Source organism: Anolis carolinensis, chromosome 2 (assembly GCF_035594765.1).
Source record: "Anolis carolinensis isolate JA03-04 chromosome 2, rAnoCar3.1.pri, whole genome shotgun sequence".
Lineage (NCBI taxonomy): Eukaryota > Metazoa > Chordata > Lepidosauria > Squamata > Dactyloidae > Anolis > Anolis carolinensis.
The window spans coordinates 173,462,527-173,477,845 of record NC_085842.1 but is presented as its reverse complement, the minus strand read 5'-3'; the positions used below and the strand labels follow the sequence as shown (position 1 = coordinate 173,477,845).

The following is a 15,319-nucleotide window of genomic DNA, read 5'->3' as shown; positions in this document are numbered from 1 at the left end:
CTCACAGCCGGCTCTTTTGGTCATTCTGTTTCTTAATCAGTGAAACCTTTGGATGTTTTAAAGATGGATAGGCCAAGCATTTTGGGTAAGTCTGATAGCATCAGAAATATTTTTATATGATGTAGTTAAGTTTGGGTTTGCTTTTTTGTGGGCAAATAATTCAGTTGTATACCTCCCTTGAAGTCTTGTATGGAAGCATGGAGGGAAATGTGACTAAATGAACTCGGTTACTTTCATTTTCTTCCTCTGGACCAGGGGTCCCCAAACTTTTTAAGCCGAGGGCCAGTCCACAATCCTTCAGACTTTTGAGGGGCCGGATTATCATTTGAAAAAAAATACAATCAAATTCCGATGCACACTGCATATGTCTTATTTGTAGTGCAAAAACAACAACAACAACAAGAACAATGAAAGAACAATACAATATTTAAAAACAAAAACAATTTTAACCAACATACATTTATCAGGATTTCAATGGGAAGTGTGGTCCTGCTTCTGGCCAATGAGATAGTCAAGTTAATTAGTGTTGTTGTTGTTGTTGTTGTTTGCCTTCAAGTCATTTCAGACTTTGGGTGAACCTAAGTCTAAAATTTATTTATTTATTTATTATTTACTGCATTTATTTAGTACATTTGTATCACACCCTTCTCACCCCAAAAGGGACTCAGAGTGGCTTACAAGTTATATGTACATATAATATATTATATTATTAGCATAGTACAATATTAACATTATATATTACTATATTGAACTATACCACTATACTGTAATATTATTAGTAATATTATATGTAATATAGAATATATAATTAATATTATTATATGGTATTATTATTAATGTTATATCATATTACATTATAATATTATTATCAATATTATATGTATATACAATATATTATATTATAAAACTGAGGGCGGGGGCCAGGTAAATGACCTTGGAGGGCCGCATCCGGCCCCCGGGCCTTAGTTTGGGGACCCCTGCTCTGGACGAAGAGATCTCTAATATCAGCCTAATAAGTATAGGCTTTTTTGTCATTCTACTCATACGTTGTCTCCAAATTTGTTTCTCTGTTTCCCTTTCTCTAAATGGCAGTTTTGAGAGAACATCAGCTATATCTTTCTTTTCTTTTTTTTTGTTTTGTTTCAGTGATACAACTGTCAGTTCTGGAAAACTAAATTGGAACAGTGTTGATTCAAACTATTTCATATCCCAGAAAACAGTGTCGTCATACTGCACATAAACAAGTGGTTGTTTTCCAGATGGACACATTGTCAGGGTGATTGCGGTCACCTCATTGGGAAAGGCCTGCTATGTTGGCAAAGGCCTACCTTTGTACTCATTCCTAGGACCAGAACATGAGGCTAAAGACTGCCAGAGATTGTGAAATGATGACCCTCTTGTTTGGCTTTGAATACAGCTTTTTGGACTGGGAAGAAAGGGGGAGGGTGCATTATGGGATGCTGTAAGGGTCATCCACAGTTTATTTAGCAGTAGAGAGCTTGAGGAATTCTGGGATCTCAAACGAATGATTACTAGAAGCCTAGACTAAGGAAGATCTAACATGAACTTTATTCAAAGTTTTTAGATGACAGAGTTTAGAGTTTATTTTTTCTATTCTGCAACTTTCCAAAATCTCCAGCCAGGGGATGTTGGGGCATTTATTTTTGCAAAGTGACTCTTTTAGTTTCCCGGTTTGTTTTTCCATTCCTAGAAGAACTTTCTCCTCTCTTTTTATACTTGTTGAATGTAGTTGTATATTGTCAATTCAAGTGAATTTACTTAGTGAATTTGTCATTCCCTTCTTCTGACACTGAAGGAAGGTAACCCTGGCTGATTTGAACCATGATCTCTTTTCAACAACCCAACCACTATGCAATGCTTCAATAGCTAAAACATCCCACAAAGCAAGTGCTACTTGTTATTTGACAAAATTAAGAGTATATATATTTTTGCAAGATGTCCTGCTGTGATGGTTACTTATTAAGTATTTCCTATAATGGAAACCTGCAGTTGAACTACTGTATATACTCCTGTATTAGTCTAGCAACTTTAGTTAAAAAAAAAACAGCCTCCAAACCTGGGTCGACTTATTCTCCAATTAGTGTAAGTACTTTACCTTAATTCAGATCAGAAAGGAACCATTCCCTTCTCTAAGTAATGTGGCAGAAGGAGAGAGCTTAATCTGTCCTAAAGCACTGGTTCTCAACCTGGGGTCCCCAGATGTTTTTGGCCTACAACTCCCAGAAATCCCAGCCAGTTTACCAGCTGTTAGAATTTCTGGGAGTTGAAGGCCAAAAACATCTGGGGACCCCAGGTTGAGAACCACTGACCTAACGGAAGTAATGATCTACTCACTCCACAATAGCACTGTTTCTAGCCTTTTTTAATTCCTGGGTGGACAAATGGTGGCAGTGGCCAAGGATAGCTGGCCATATGAGGTAGCACTAATGCTTTTTCTTTCTACAAAATGACTCATGACTTACCAAAATCCATAATGTTGACCACAACACCTACCCTTGACTTACACATAAGTATATATAGCATATTGCCATGTTTAATGCTTATAGAATCATAGAATCATAGAATAGTAGAGTTGGAAGAGACCACATGGGCCATCTAGTCCAACCCCCTGCTAAGAAGCAGGAAATTGCATTCAAAGCACCCCCGACAGATGGCCATCCAGCCTCTGCTTAAAAGCCTCCAAGGAAGGAGCCTCCACCACGGCCCCGGGGAGAGAGTTCCACTGTCGAACAGCTCTCACAGTGAGGAAGTTCTTCCTGATGTTCAGGTGGAATCTCCTTTCCTGCAGTTTGAAGCCATTGTTCCGTGTCCTAGTCTGCAGGGCAGCAGAAAACAAGCTTGCTCCCTCCTCCCTATGACTTCCCTTCACGTATTTGTACATGGCTATCATGTCTCCTCTCAGCCTTCTCTTCTGCAGGCTAAACATGCCCAGCTCTTTAAGCTGCTCCTCATAGGGCTTGTTCTCCAGACCCTTAATCATTTTAGTCGCCCTCCTCTGGACGCTTTCCAGCTTGTCAACATCTCCCTTCAACTGTGGTGCCCAAAATTGGACACAGTATTCCAGGTGTGGTCTGACCAAGGCAGAATAGAGGGGGAGCATAACTTCCCTGGATCTAGACGCTATTCCCCTATTGATGCAGGCCAGAATCCCATTGGCTTTTTTAGCAGCCGCATCACATTGTTGGCTCATGTTTAACTTGTTGTCCACGAGGACTCCAAGGTCTTTTTCGCACACACTGCTGTCAAGCCAGGCGTCCCCCATTCTGTATCTTTGATTTCCATTTTTTCTGCCGAAGCGAAGTATCTTGCATTTGTCCCTGTTGAACTTCATTTTGTTAGTTTTGGCCCATCTCTCTAGTCTGTCAAGATCGTTTTGAATTCTGCTCCTGTCTTCTGGAGTGTTAGCTATCCCTCCCAGTTTTGTGTCGTCTGCAAACTTGATGATCGTGCCTTCTAACCCTTCGTCTAAGTCGTTAATAAAGATGTTGAACAGAACCGGGCCCAGGACGGAGCCCTGCGGCACTCCACTTGTCACTTCTTTCCATGATGAAGACAACGCATTGGTGAGCACCCTTTGGGTTCGTTCGCTTAGCCAATTACAGATCCACCTAACCGTAGTTTTGTCTAGCTTAACCGGAAGCCAGTTGTTTTCCCACATAGTTGAGTCTTCTACTTAGAAAAGTGTCCTTTTAACTTACTGTGTCTGATAAAGAGGGTCATGACTTCATCAATAAGTTTTCAGTGTAGATTTCAGAGCTCCATAAACTAGAGTTCATGACACTGAGCAATAAGTCCCATGACCTCATCTTCTGAAATTGCCCCTCTGAAAAGGACTGGACAAATATCTCAGAAGGTTACTAGGATGAATGGTATCAAAAGCAGTAAAGTCAGCAGAACCGACAGGGATGTCCACACTGTTCAGTCCCTTACATAGTTCTTCTTTGTGACCAGGGCAGTCTCTGTCCCTGGTTTTGCATTTTTATAGCGGCCTCCCTCACATCTCAAGACCTGCCGCTATGAATCATATATTCTGGAAGGTGCCTCTGTTAAAGGAAAGGAAGTTTTGCCTGAAGCTATGTATGCATTGTTCTATCTTCCTCATGCTTTTACAAAATCTGAAGGAGGAGGAAAGCAAGCATAATTATTAACTGTGAAAAGTTAGGTAGTCATTTGAAAGCTGTGGAACAGGTGGCAAAAGATGTGCCATTGCTGGCCCACTCCCAAAGTCCTGAAAAAGCTTTCTTTGGGAGTCCTCCGTTCAGGACCTGCAAGATGGTGTGGTGGATCCCATGGAACAGAACCCTCTTGATTTGCAACAAAATGCAACAGGGTGGCAATAAAGACAAGTCTTGGCAATGGTTTGGTTGGAGCCTGACGTCCGTAGGCAATCTCTACAAATAGTTCTCGCCCATTCCCTCTGGACTGTGTATGCTCAGCAAACAAAACTTTCCTAAGGCTGTTTGCTCAGAGCTTATAAAAACCCCTCACCATTGTCACTGAGGATAAGGCAAAGTAACTCTTCTCCAAATAGAGGTGGTGATTCCCTGGGTTTAATAAATGTTATTTATTATGTGTAATTCCATTAGTGTCAAATGAATGGCAAGGCAGGCTGCTGCCAAAGTACTGGGGATGGGAATACCTCCACTTGTATGGGCTAAAGAGTGGTTTGCTTGACAGGAGATGCTTTCTGTTTTATTTTGTTATTTATTTTGTTCTTTAAACATTTTATAGCCCTGATTCATTTACTCTGAATGCGCATGTGCATGCAAATGCATATGTGTACTACATTTTATTCCTCATTTCCTCCAAGGAATTTATGGAAGTTTATATGCCATGTTACCTCTCCCTGCCTTGCCCCCAATATCATTCTCTCCCTTTGACATCCCCCCCCCCCCCCCCCGTAAAATAATTTTAAAAAGAGTCACAGTTGTCTCTCACCTTTGGCCTTTGTGGCTTAGTGGGAGGGAGTGCACCTAAGTTACCTTGGCCCTATTCTGGGCAGAGATAGGAACTATCTAGTTAAAATCAACGGAACTATCCATTACATTTTGAATTTTCTATTGGAATGGTGTAACTTAATTAAAATTATATTTGAGTTTGATTGATTGACTTAAGATAGAATTTCAACACTAGAATTCAGTTATTAATTAAGATACTAATTACCGAAATGAGTGAAAGTGCTGACGGGCTGACTAGCCAATTTTATATTCCATTTTATTCTTTACCCCAAGTCTGTTATTCTTGGATTTTTGCAAAACAACTGCAGTACTTTCTCTTCGTTGGTCCTTGCATATATAATTACATTGTTTAGGTCATAAGAGCTCAAGCATTCATTTTAGTCCCTTGTTGGAAAATGGTAATTAAGTATAACACAGGCAATCTAGAAGAGTGTGGTCTTCTTTGCACCCAGAGTACCCCTATGTCCTATACTGGTACTACTCAAAGAGGTGGTCCATAAACTGGTGCCAGTCCCTAAACTGTTGATTGTTGGTCCTGGGAACATTTTCAGGAATAAAAGCAACAATTGTAGCCAATGGACACAACTATGGTGCTGATCCCAGGCACACTGTTCTATGCCAGACTCTGCATAGAGACTTTTTGTTTTATCCCTCATCACCACTGTACAATGTGTATTGACGTCCTGTCCAAACTAACTGTAGAGTTTGTAGAACCAGGTCTTGCTATTAACCCTGCTCCACTTTGGTATCTGCAAAGGCCCAAACAAAGCATTGTTAACCAAAAAGCACCAGTTACAAGATGATGGCTGAAAGACCACACACATGCTCAGAGGAAAATTGGGAACCACTCTTCCACCTCATCCTATCTCCAGACCTAGTTTGCATCTCCCATCTCTCAGGGTCAAGACACAAGGCATTACAGCAAATCAAGCCTTAATTCTCCCTAGAATCCAGAATAACCAAACGGAAATTATTATATTTCAGACATACCAGGAGATGACATGAGTAAAAAAGCCAGTAACATTTAATAAAGTGCAAGGTAGTAGGAAAAGAAGAGAACTATAGATAGACTTAATCAAGAAAAGTAATAACCTTGAACTTGCAGTAACTGAATAGGGCTGTTAATAGAATGGTGTCTTGGAGGTATCTCATTCATTGACTCACCATAATTCAAAGCCAGCTTGATGGCAATTAACAACAACAAAGCAGGTTTTGTAGTGGTTGGGGTCATTATTATTGGTCAAGAGCATCCTTGACATTTCACCTTATTTCTATTTTTATTGGTCATGATTGCTCATTGCTCTCGGAAGGGATAAGATGTTTTCATTCATTTTAATAACTTTAGTTCGACATCTTCTGGCTGGGGGATTCAAGAAAGATCCCTATTGGGAATAATTTTAATGCATTAGAGAAAGTGCATCCAGTCATGTGTTGTTTGACTGTAAATCCCATCATTACTCACAAGTGACTGTGCTGGCTAAGGTGGGTGAGAATTACAACATCCGGAGGGTAACATTACTCACATCTGTATTAAGGTGGTTCCTATCAGATATGTTAGATTACAACCCTTACCATCCCAATCACCATTCTTGGTGATGGAAACTGAAGTCCATCACATTTGAAATATATCAGGTTAGATGTAAAGCTCCTTAAGAATGGCTCACATTCAGCCCCACCCTGGCATCTCTGGGTAAACTAAAAGTTTTTGCAGGAAGGAATTACAAAGAATGTAAAGAGGAAGAAGGGAACAGTAGATGGAAGAGAAAATGAAAAAGTACAATTTTGGGAGAATGGAGGAGTGCAGCTGACCTCAGACCTGAAGAAAACTTTCATGCCTTCTCATTCCCTTCGGTCAAGGAGCCAGGTAGGATAGTTGGAAGAGGAATCAGATGGTATTTGTGGCCCGGAATCTCTCTCTTCCTCCTTCTGGCTGTTGCCAAGGGATGGAGTGGCTACGGATAACACTATGTAACACAATTTTTGTTCCTGGGGTTTAAATGCCATTTTCTAATTGTTTATATCATAAAAATATAGAAAAGGTTTATTAAACTGAAAAAAATATTTTGCCGGATATCCTGCGGCACTTTTTGCTATAGTTTTTCAATTAGTATCTCATAGAGCCTCAACCAATTCAATCTAGTTTGCAACAGCCACAAAAACCAAGTTTCTGGAGTATAAGAATTACTTTCAAAGTAACTACTGCACAATTAAACAGGAAATAACACTTCCAAACCAGGGGCATTTTTTAAATTTTTGTTACATAGTGATTGGAGTCTCTATCCATGACGACTTGGTGGTGTACAGGCAATAGCATGACCTTAGAGAGGGGTTGAGTTCAATCAGAAGTCGTCATGAGTAGAGAAGAAACTGTCATGTGTAAACTTGCCCTGAGGCACTAACCATACTGAATTACATTCTGAAATTATTCCAAACCAATTGAATGTAAATAATATATGTGTATGGGAGGTCTCTTTTTCCCCAGCTTCAGAATGTAGAACTAACTCTAAAGGCATCTAAAGTGGGCAGAAGGGGTTGAAAGAGAGGGGGAGAGACAGTGGGAAGGAAGTAGAAACAAAGAACTGTTTGTAGGTTGAAGTGGACTATATTCGCACACAATGAGTGCCCCTTTAGACACAAAAGCTGCAGCCCTAACCTTTTGTGTATTAATTGGAACCACAAAAGCTTGTCATATTGTTGCTTTATTTGAGTGACTAGCATTGTCAGAGAAGCGGGTGCATTTTATCCCTCCACTTTCTGGGTTGAACTGAGTCAACGTGGGTGTGACTAGGAATCGTGGAATTGGCAAATCCCAGATAAGCAAAAAAGGCATTTAAGTAGTTATGAGATGGCTTTAAAAGGTATGTGATGTCCATGAATCATTCTAACTGATAATAAGCTCAGTTCTAAAGTTGCTAGTAATAAGCTTGGTAACAAGTTTGTAGCAATCTGTGGTATGTGGGCCCCACATCTTTATTGGCTTATTGCTTTAGCAATGTGTCTTTCATTGATTAAGATGTCACAACAGAATGCTCATTTTGTCTTGTGAAGTCTCTGTAATGGATTCTGGGGATTTAATATAAAAACCCCAAAATGAAAGGAGACGCCTGCTAAATTGATTGCACTTGCCTGGTATGCTTAAAAACAAGATCATGGGAAGGAGTAACACCTTCAGTTTCCTAGTGTTGGTCTAGTGCAGGGAGGGCTCGGAAGGATATACCCCTTTCCAGGCGGTTGTGTCTGTCTTCTCAAGGAGGTCCACCACACACATGGATAACTTTGCCTAAGAAATAAAAGATCCCTGCCAAGTGCGGAAGGGTGTTCAGTTCTTTCGCATCTTCTTATCTATGAGGCACAAAACAATGCAGAGTTGTTTTAGTTCAGGGATAGACCTAATGTTACTTCTAAGTGATAGAGACATAATTTTCATAGCACATTCAGTTCTCCAGAAGCAAAACGCCTTGGCAGGAGGAATTGTCTGTTGAAACATCTTTCACCACAATTAAGAACATCACACCTAATCATATCTGGAAGCCAAAGATTGCAAAAGACTAATCTAGCCCATGCTCCAATAAACCCTGCAGCTCTCCCCCAAGTCTTTTATCTCAAGGTGTTAAGGATTAGACCTAGGAAGAGTTAACAGCACATGTGCCTTCTATGGTTATCTCTATCTTTCCTGCTAGCATAAGTATGATAGAGATAATGTAGGCATGACATTGCACCCTGCAGCTATCATGGCACTTAATTACTTGGGGAATAAATAGTGCCAAAATGGAGAAACCATCCATTCCTCTGCACACTAACGAGGCTAGACATTAATTGGCCTTGGTGGAATCTTGGATAGTTATGGATGATTGGAGGAATAAAAAGAAATCTCTGTTGTGGAGACTTCATTACTGGCCCTAGTTTATCTCCTCTTTGTACAGGAGGAAATGCGAAGCAGATGGAAATTTTATTAATATTTATTGCAGCCATGAATAGCAATTGAATCACGATGAGACAGATTGAGAAAGCTTGCTGGAAGTCCAGTCTTCTTCAAGTGGCTCCTAGCTGGCATTCAGCACTTCATGACCCTAGTGTTTGGGGTAAAAACCATGAAGCCAATTCAGTGCCCAATGGAATGTCTTTCCTTGACCCTTCTGTAGTAAAAATTAATATATCACTGACTTTTTTCCATTTATTGCTTCCAGAAAAGTCTTGGATTGTTAAGCTGTGCCATTCCTTTCAAAATGTGGATAGTGTCAGCAGTGGACAGAATGCTCTTCAGTGACTTATTGTAATGGAGACATCTGAGATGTATATAGGGCAAGAATAGGAGGACTCTTCAAATGTTTTGGGCTTCACTTGCCAGAAACCACAGCTATTTAGCTAGTGGTTAGTGATCATCTATAACAGTGGTTCTCAACCTGTGGGTCCCCAAATGTTTTGACCTTCAACTCTCAGAAATCCTAACAGCTGGTAAACTGGATGGGATTTTTGGGAGTTGTAGGCCTGGGGACCCACAGGTTGAGAACCACTGATCTGAAGAGCTTTTATCTATAACATTAGAGAGCCATAAGCTCCTTGGAAGGCAGATCTATTTTTCATTGCTGAATTATAGCTGCTTCACTGTCATAACTTTGAGAACTAAGAAGTAAGGAAAAATCTTCCATAGTTTACTTACCAGCTTTAACCTAGGAGAGAACACACTCCAAAAGATGTGCTTCTTCCTGAGAGCTACATGAAGGCATGGAGGCATAACACCACATGTCGTTGCCTTCCTGAGATCAGTAATTATTTCACCAATATTCATCTTCATCTCAGATGTATATGTATGCCTAACACCTTTACCAATAAAGAAAGGCACCAAATTCCCATGTTTTGAGATGTTTGGAAGCAATGGCTGCAAGGGAGGATACACAGGTCAGCAACCACCATCACAATTATGTATCACAATTCCGTATTTTTCTGGGCATCACTGCTGTGAAATATAGTTAAACCATAATAATTGAAGAACCCATATTCACAATTTAACTTACTTATGCTGAGAAAAAAGTGTATCTCTAGGAATTTGCTAGGTCGTGTAGGCAATTCTGTGGTATGTTTCCCACATGTTACCATAAAGTCTCCCTGGAGAACCTAACAAATTTATAGGCCCTATATGATGAATCTTTGCTATGATGGGAGCAGCATTTTAATGGTGTGTGTAGATATCTGTGGTTTCAGGTAACTATAATCTGACCAAGAAAGTATCTTGTGGATGTGCAGATCTTTACTATTTCATCCGTATCGTAGATACTGTCATAATTTCAAAGCCTTCCAAAAACTAAGGGAGTTGTTTTCAGCTCGGTCTGGCTGTATTTGTGTTGTGATCCTTGCACCTTTCAGTGTCCCTTGGTAGTTTTCCTCAGTGCTGCTGTCCTATATCTGTCAATAATGTTCACTACCATTTTATTAGTGTTAAGCCGTAATGCCACACCATAGCATGCCCTGTGTGTGCATGCAAATCATTTGTTGATTTATGGTGATCCCATGAATTTCATGAGCTAGGTAAGGAATCCTCAGAGGTGGTTTTGCCAGTTCCTTCCTTTGATATAAAGCCTACAGCACCTGGTATTCCTTGGCTAACCCTGCTTAGCTTCCAAGATCAGACAACATCTGGTGCCTTTAGGGGATTTAGGCTGTCTATGCACAATGCCTTTATAAAGTTTGATGTTGACTTTGTTTTGCATTTTACTTTACTATATCCAGGTCATTTACACAAGATTCTTCAAATGAACGGAGGCACTGTCTCCTTGAACGATAAATCTTTCCAGATCAAACTAGACTTGGATTGGATAGAGGACACTGACAAACAGAGAATAGTCTTCTACAAGCCCTCTAAACTATTCCTACAAACAGAAGTCTACCATCTCTCCAAATTAGGACATAGACTTCCTGGTTGTTTCCTGAGACTATGGTTTCTTCTACACTGCTACATAATCCAGATTACCAAAGCAGATAATCCACATTATTTTATTGGATTATTGGAGCCTGTAATCTATATAACCCAGTTCAAAGGAAATAATCTGAATTTCATATGGCAATGTAGGAAAGGGGCCTATGAGAGGCTACCACAGTTTCAAAGTCTTCTTTTTTGTCTACAGTTTCCAGAATCTTTCAGTTACCATGGATGCTGTCTTCTGCTGGCAAGTCTGACCTGCTATAAAACAGATTTTATGACATAGAGTATGAGTACCTAATTAAGAGATGCTGATTGTTCTTTTGAAAATGTACACAATGAAAATTTCTGTAAAGTTTTTTTTTAATCATCATAAAATGGCTTTGGATTTCAGAGTGATACATAAGTAATATTTATGTTTGAAACTCAAAACAATACTTCAGTTTTGTTAAAAGTATAATTTAACATATTTTTTAAAAAAAGTAAACAAGCAAGCAAACCCAGAGGGGTGCAGTTCAGAATAATCATTCTTCTTTGGTTCATTCGTGTGACTTCATTTGAAATATGTAAGTACTGGAATAAGGCTCTCGAGTGGGTTGTAATGATTAGAATTATGGCAATATTAGATCTTTTGAGTCATACAGAGTTAAATGTTCACATAGACAAACAAATAGGTAAATGAGATTCATTTCTGATGCTAAAGGGATGGTCTTTAATTGCTAAAAAGCCTAATGTGTGTCAGTCTGTGAATGCTCTTTAGTCAGAGGGCACCTGAAAAATCTTGAAAAGGACAACATATCCTATACAACATTCATTGATGGCGTGTATTTATAAGACTAGGTTGCCTTTGTAACCACTCCCCAGTGCTATGTGTTGTCATTTTATGATTTCCTATATAACTGCCTAAAAATTGTCAAAATCTGGGAGCAGCCATTGAGAACTAGCTCTCTAATTATGCATCCATGCAACACTCATGTGCGTCTTCTAAGAGTCCTAAAGTCAGGGGCAGTTTCAGACCTTTAATTATGAATGAATAATTAGGCAACACATTTGTAATTGGTTCATTTAGTAGAGAAAATATGTGACGGAGGATACTTCCATAAGATTCTAGAAACCAGTACTGCCTCACTCAGTAAGCCCCAGTGGATTGTGTTAACGTGGGACACTTATGGTCCTGTTTAGTTTGTTGTGTTCTTATCTCAAGACTGCAACTTTCACAGTACTACATAAAATAAGCAGCATTACTGAGAGCTCTTCAAGAATTGCAGAGGATTCTGAGATAATAGTCGTGTATATCAATACTTCATAGGAGATTTGTGATCTAGCAGGTTCTTGAGCAAGAGCCAGTTTGGTGTAGTGGTTTGAGCATTGGGCTATGTCTCTGCAGACCAAGGTTCAGCCATGGAAGCCCTTTCGTAACCGTCGGAAAGTCATACTTTCTCAGCCCAAGAAGAAAGCAAAACTCCCTCTAAACCAGTGGTTCCCAATCTTTTTTTGACCAGGAACCACTTGACCAGGGACCACTTTTACCAGAGAACACTTTCCAACACTAGTACCAAAAGGATTATGAATCAGTTTTTGTTCAACTTTAGATTTGGTTTGGTTATCTGGGATGCTGATTCAGAAAATTGTGTTGGATAGACCACTTCAGCTCTAGTTTCTGATACAGATCATATGCTATCTAGTAGTTGCCATCTGCTTGCCCGCAGAAAACCATATTTAATAATTTAGATCTGGTGTGGTCTATCCAATGCAATTTTCTGAATCAGCATCCCAAATAACCTCAGGAACAGGCCTAAAAACGAAGACACTAAGGCGCCCCCCGCTTCCAGGCGCCACATGGAATGGCTCCACTCAGGGGGAGGGAGGGGGAGGAGAAGCAGCAGTCAGGAGGCTTGTTGTCGCACCTTTTGTGGTTAGTCAGCCTCTTCCCCCCTGACAGCCCTGTTGCCTCAGCACTATAAGAGGGTTTCAAGAGGGTTGTTGCAACAGTGTAGTAACTGTGAGGCAGTAGGCCATATTTTAGTTCTTGGGGACCACTGGTCGTCCATGGACCACAGGTTGGGGACCACTGCTCTAAACAAATCTTGCCAAGAAAACCTTGTGATAGGACCACTTAGGTTCACCATAACTTGGAAATATCTTGAAGGCACAAAACAACAATCATTTTGAGAGTTTACTATTTTTATCTCTGAAATCTGGCATACATGATTGTCAGTTTCTTAGTGCATCTCTTGGTATATGTTTGAACAAGCAAGTATCAGCTGGTGTTATGACAGATGGAGACATGCAGATAGAGTAATATTACAGGATTTTGAACAGAAAACCCATCATTACCACCTGCTCACTTGCCTATTCTCTGAATGGGGCCTGCTGAAGTGTGCAACTGAACTCTGACAACTAGGTAGAGGTGCTCATATGGAGCATGTCATTTTTGTTGTCCTAAGACATTTTGATATAAAGTACTTGTATCGAAAGTGGCTTGGAGAAAGAAGACTCCCTTGACTTGACTTTCCTAGACACATAAGGAAAACTTAGTCTGTTACTGTTAAAGGCTCCCAATGTATAGGAACCCAAGCAAAAGGAACTCCTAGGCAACTGGCAAAAGGTTATTGACTGCCATTTAACTAAAATTGCATACTACATTCACAAAGCTCTTTGTTTAATACAGTTACATTAAGTTAAGTTTGTATTTATTTTTCTTAATTACTGCATATTTGCTTTTAATTACAGTATTTCAATATTAAATCAAGTCAATACAGAATTTATGGTATGGTTTATTTATTGTGTCAGAAGCGAATTGAGAATACAATTATAATGTATAGAAAAACCACAGTTAAAAACTTGGCATTATACTAAATTTCTTTTGACCAGAAGCTGGCCACTTTGAGTGCCTCTGGTGTCGCTGTAACAAAGTCTCCCATTGTGCATGTGACAAGGCTCAGGCTGCATTGTAGTATGGCATGGTATAGCATGGGGTATGGTGTTAGTTGGGTCTATTTTTAATTGTAACTTTTAAGCAACCAGAAACTACATTTATTCAGGCCTACCAATCCCCATAACTGAGAGACTATTGTACATAATAAAAAGCCAAAATATATTTTTTGTACAGAAGAACAGAACGTATACTGTTATTACTTGTATGGTTGTTCATCTCAGAGATAGGGGATTTTTTGTGGTAATTCAAAAGAGAAATCCAGGACATGCATGGTGTAAGCCTAGGTTTAATGAAATGCACTTCACCAAATCACCTTTCCAGTACCTGACTGATTGGGGCTCACCACTTTTTCCTGTCTCTTTTTTTCTTTTTCTTCTTTAGAGCTTTCAAAAAACTGTACAGATATGAGTTGCCAGCATCATTGTGTCCCAACTCTGAATGGTCCAATGTGCTACTGCAACAGTTCCTTCCAGCTGGCTGAAGATGGGAAAAGCTGCAAAGGTAGGTGACGACTGTGAAATAGAAAGGAAAGTCTCTTGAAACAAGTGTTGGGAGAGAGGAGGAAAACACAATTGGGTTATATCTCGTGGTGGTTGGTGGTTTTCTTGTCAGTATGAAGAGTAGAATGTACTGGAGGTTTAGTTTGAACTTCAGAAGAGCTATCCGAGGTGCTGAACCCCTCCTCATCCGGAATGTTCCTTTAGGATTTGGATTAAAACCCACTTATATGGAAGCCATCAATTTCCACACACTGGCTCTGTTTGTTTCCCCCCCCCCCCCCATGCCTGTTTCATAATTCTTGTCAGAAGAAATCGGTTGTAGAATTATTGGGGCTTTTAAACTAATTGTGCTCAGGCTTTTAGACATTGTGTCAATCTTGAGAGATTTTATAAAGTACTGAATTAGTGCTGTGAGTTCTTCAGCCAAACAATTTGAATTCTTAATGTATGCATTTCAGAGCAGCTGAGTGTCTTTCAGAAAATACGTTCTCTGTGGATGGTGTCAAACTTTTCATTAGAATCGTATCAGTGTCATATTCATTAGCTGTAGGAGATGCCTTGTTGTTTTTCCTTCTCCAAGAAACCTCTGGTTGACCCAGAAAGAGATATGGGATGCTTGGACACATCCAATGATTGAAAAGGGACATGGGCACAATTCAAATTAACTCTTAAAATGTGTGTTGTTGTTAGGTCTCACAGCTTAGTGCCTAAATCCTCCAGCATGGTGGCTTTATAAGGCCCCTTCTACATATAAAATCCAGATTACCGGCTTTGAACTTGATTATATGGCAATGTAGACTCATGTAATCCAGTTCCAAAGCAGATAATGTGGATTGTCTGCTTTGATAATCTGGATTATATGGCAGTGTAGAAGGGGCCTTAGTGAAATCAATGGGAGTTCAACAGGAGCAGCTCTCATCTGATTCAAGAGTTACCTGCATAGGAAAATATCCCTGTGGCTTGTAACCTTGGATGGGAGCCTTCC

The 15,319-nt window shown here is 39.8% G+C and overlaps 1 protein-coding gene across 4 annotated transcripts in view; it reads left to right on the top strand.

The window, feature by feature from the left end:
• The window catches only part of lrp1 (LDL receptor related protein 1), a 384,066-nt gene that overhangs the window by 153,924 nt on the left and 214,823 nt on the right, over window positions 1–15,319 (top strand). For all 4 annotated transcript variants that reach the window (XM_062971112.1, XM_062971111.1, XM_062971114.1 and 1 more), the window contains one exon: window positions 14,216–14,335. In XM_062971112.1, the coding sequence (XP_062827182.1) occupies window positions 14,216–14,335 (120 nt within the window). The remainder of the gene's footprint in view (window positions 1–14,215; window positions 14,336–15,319) is intronic.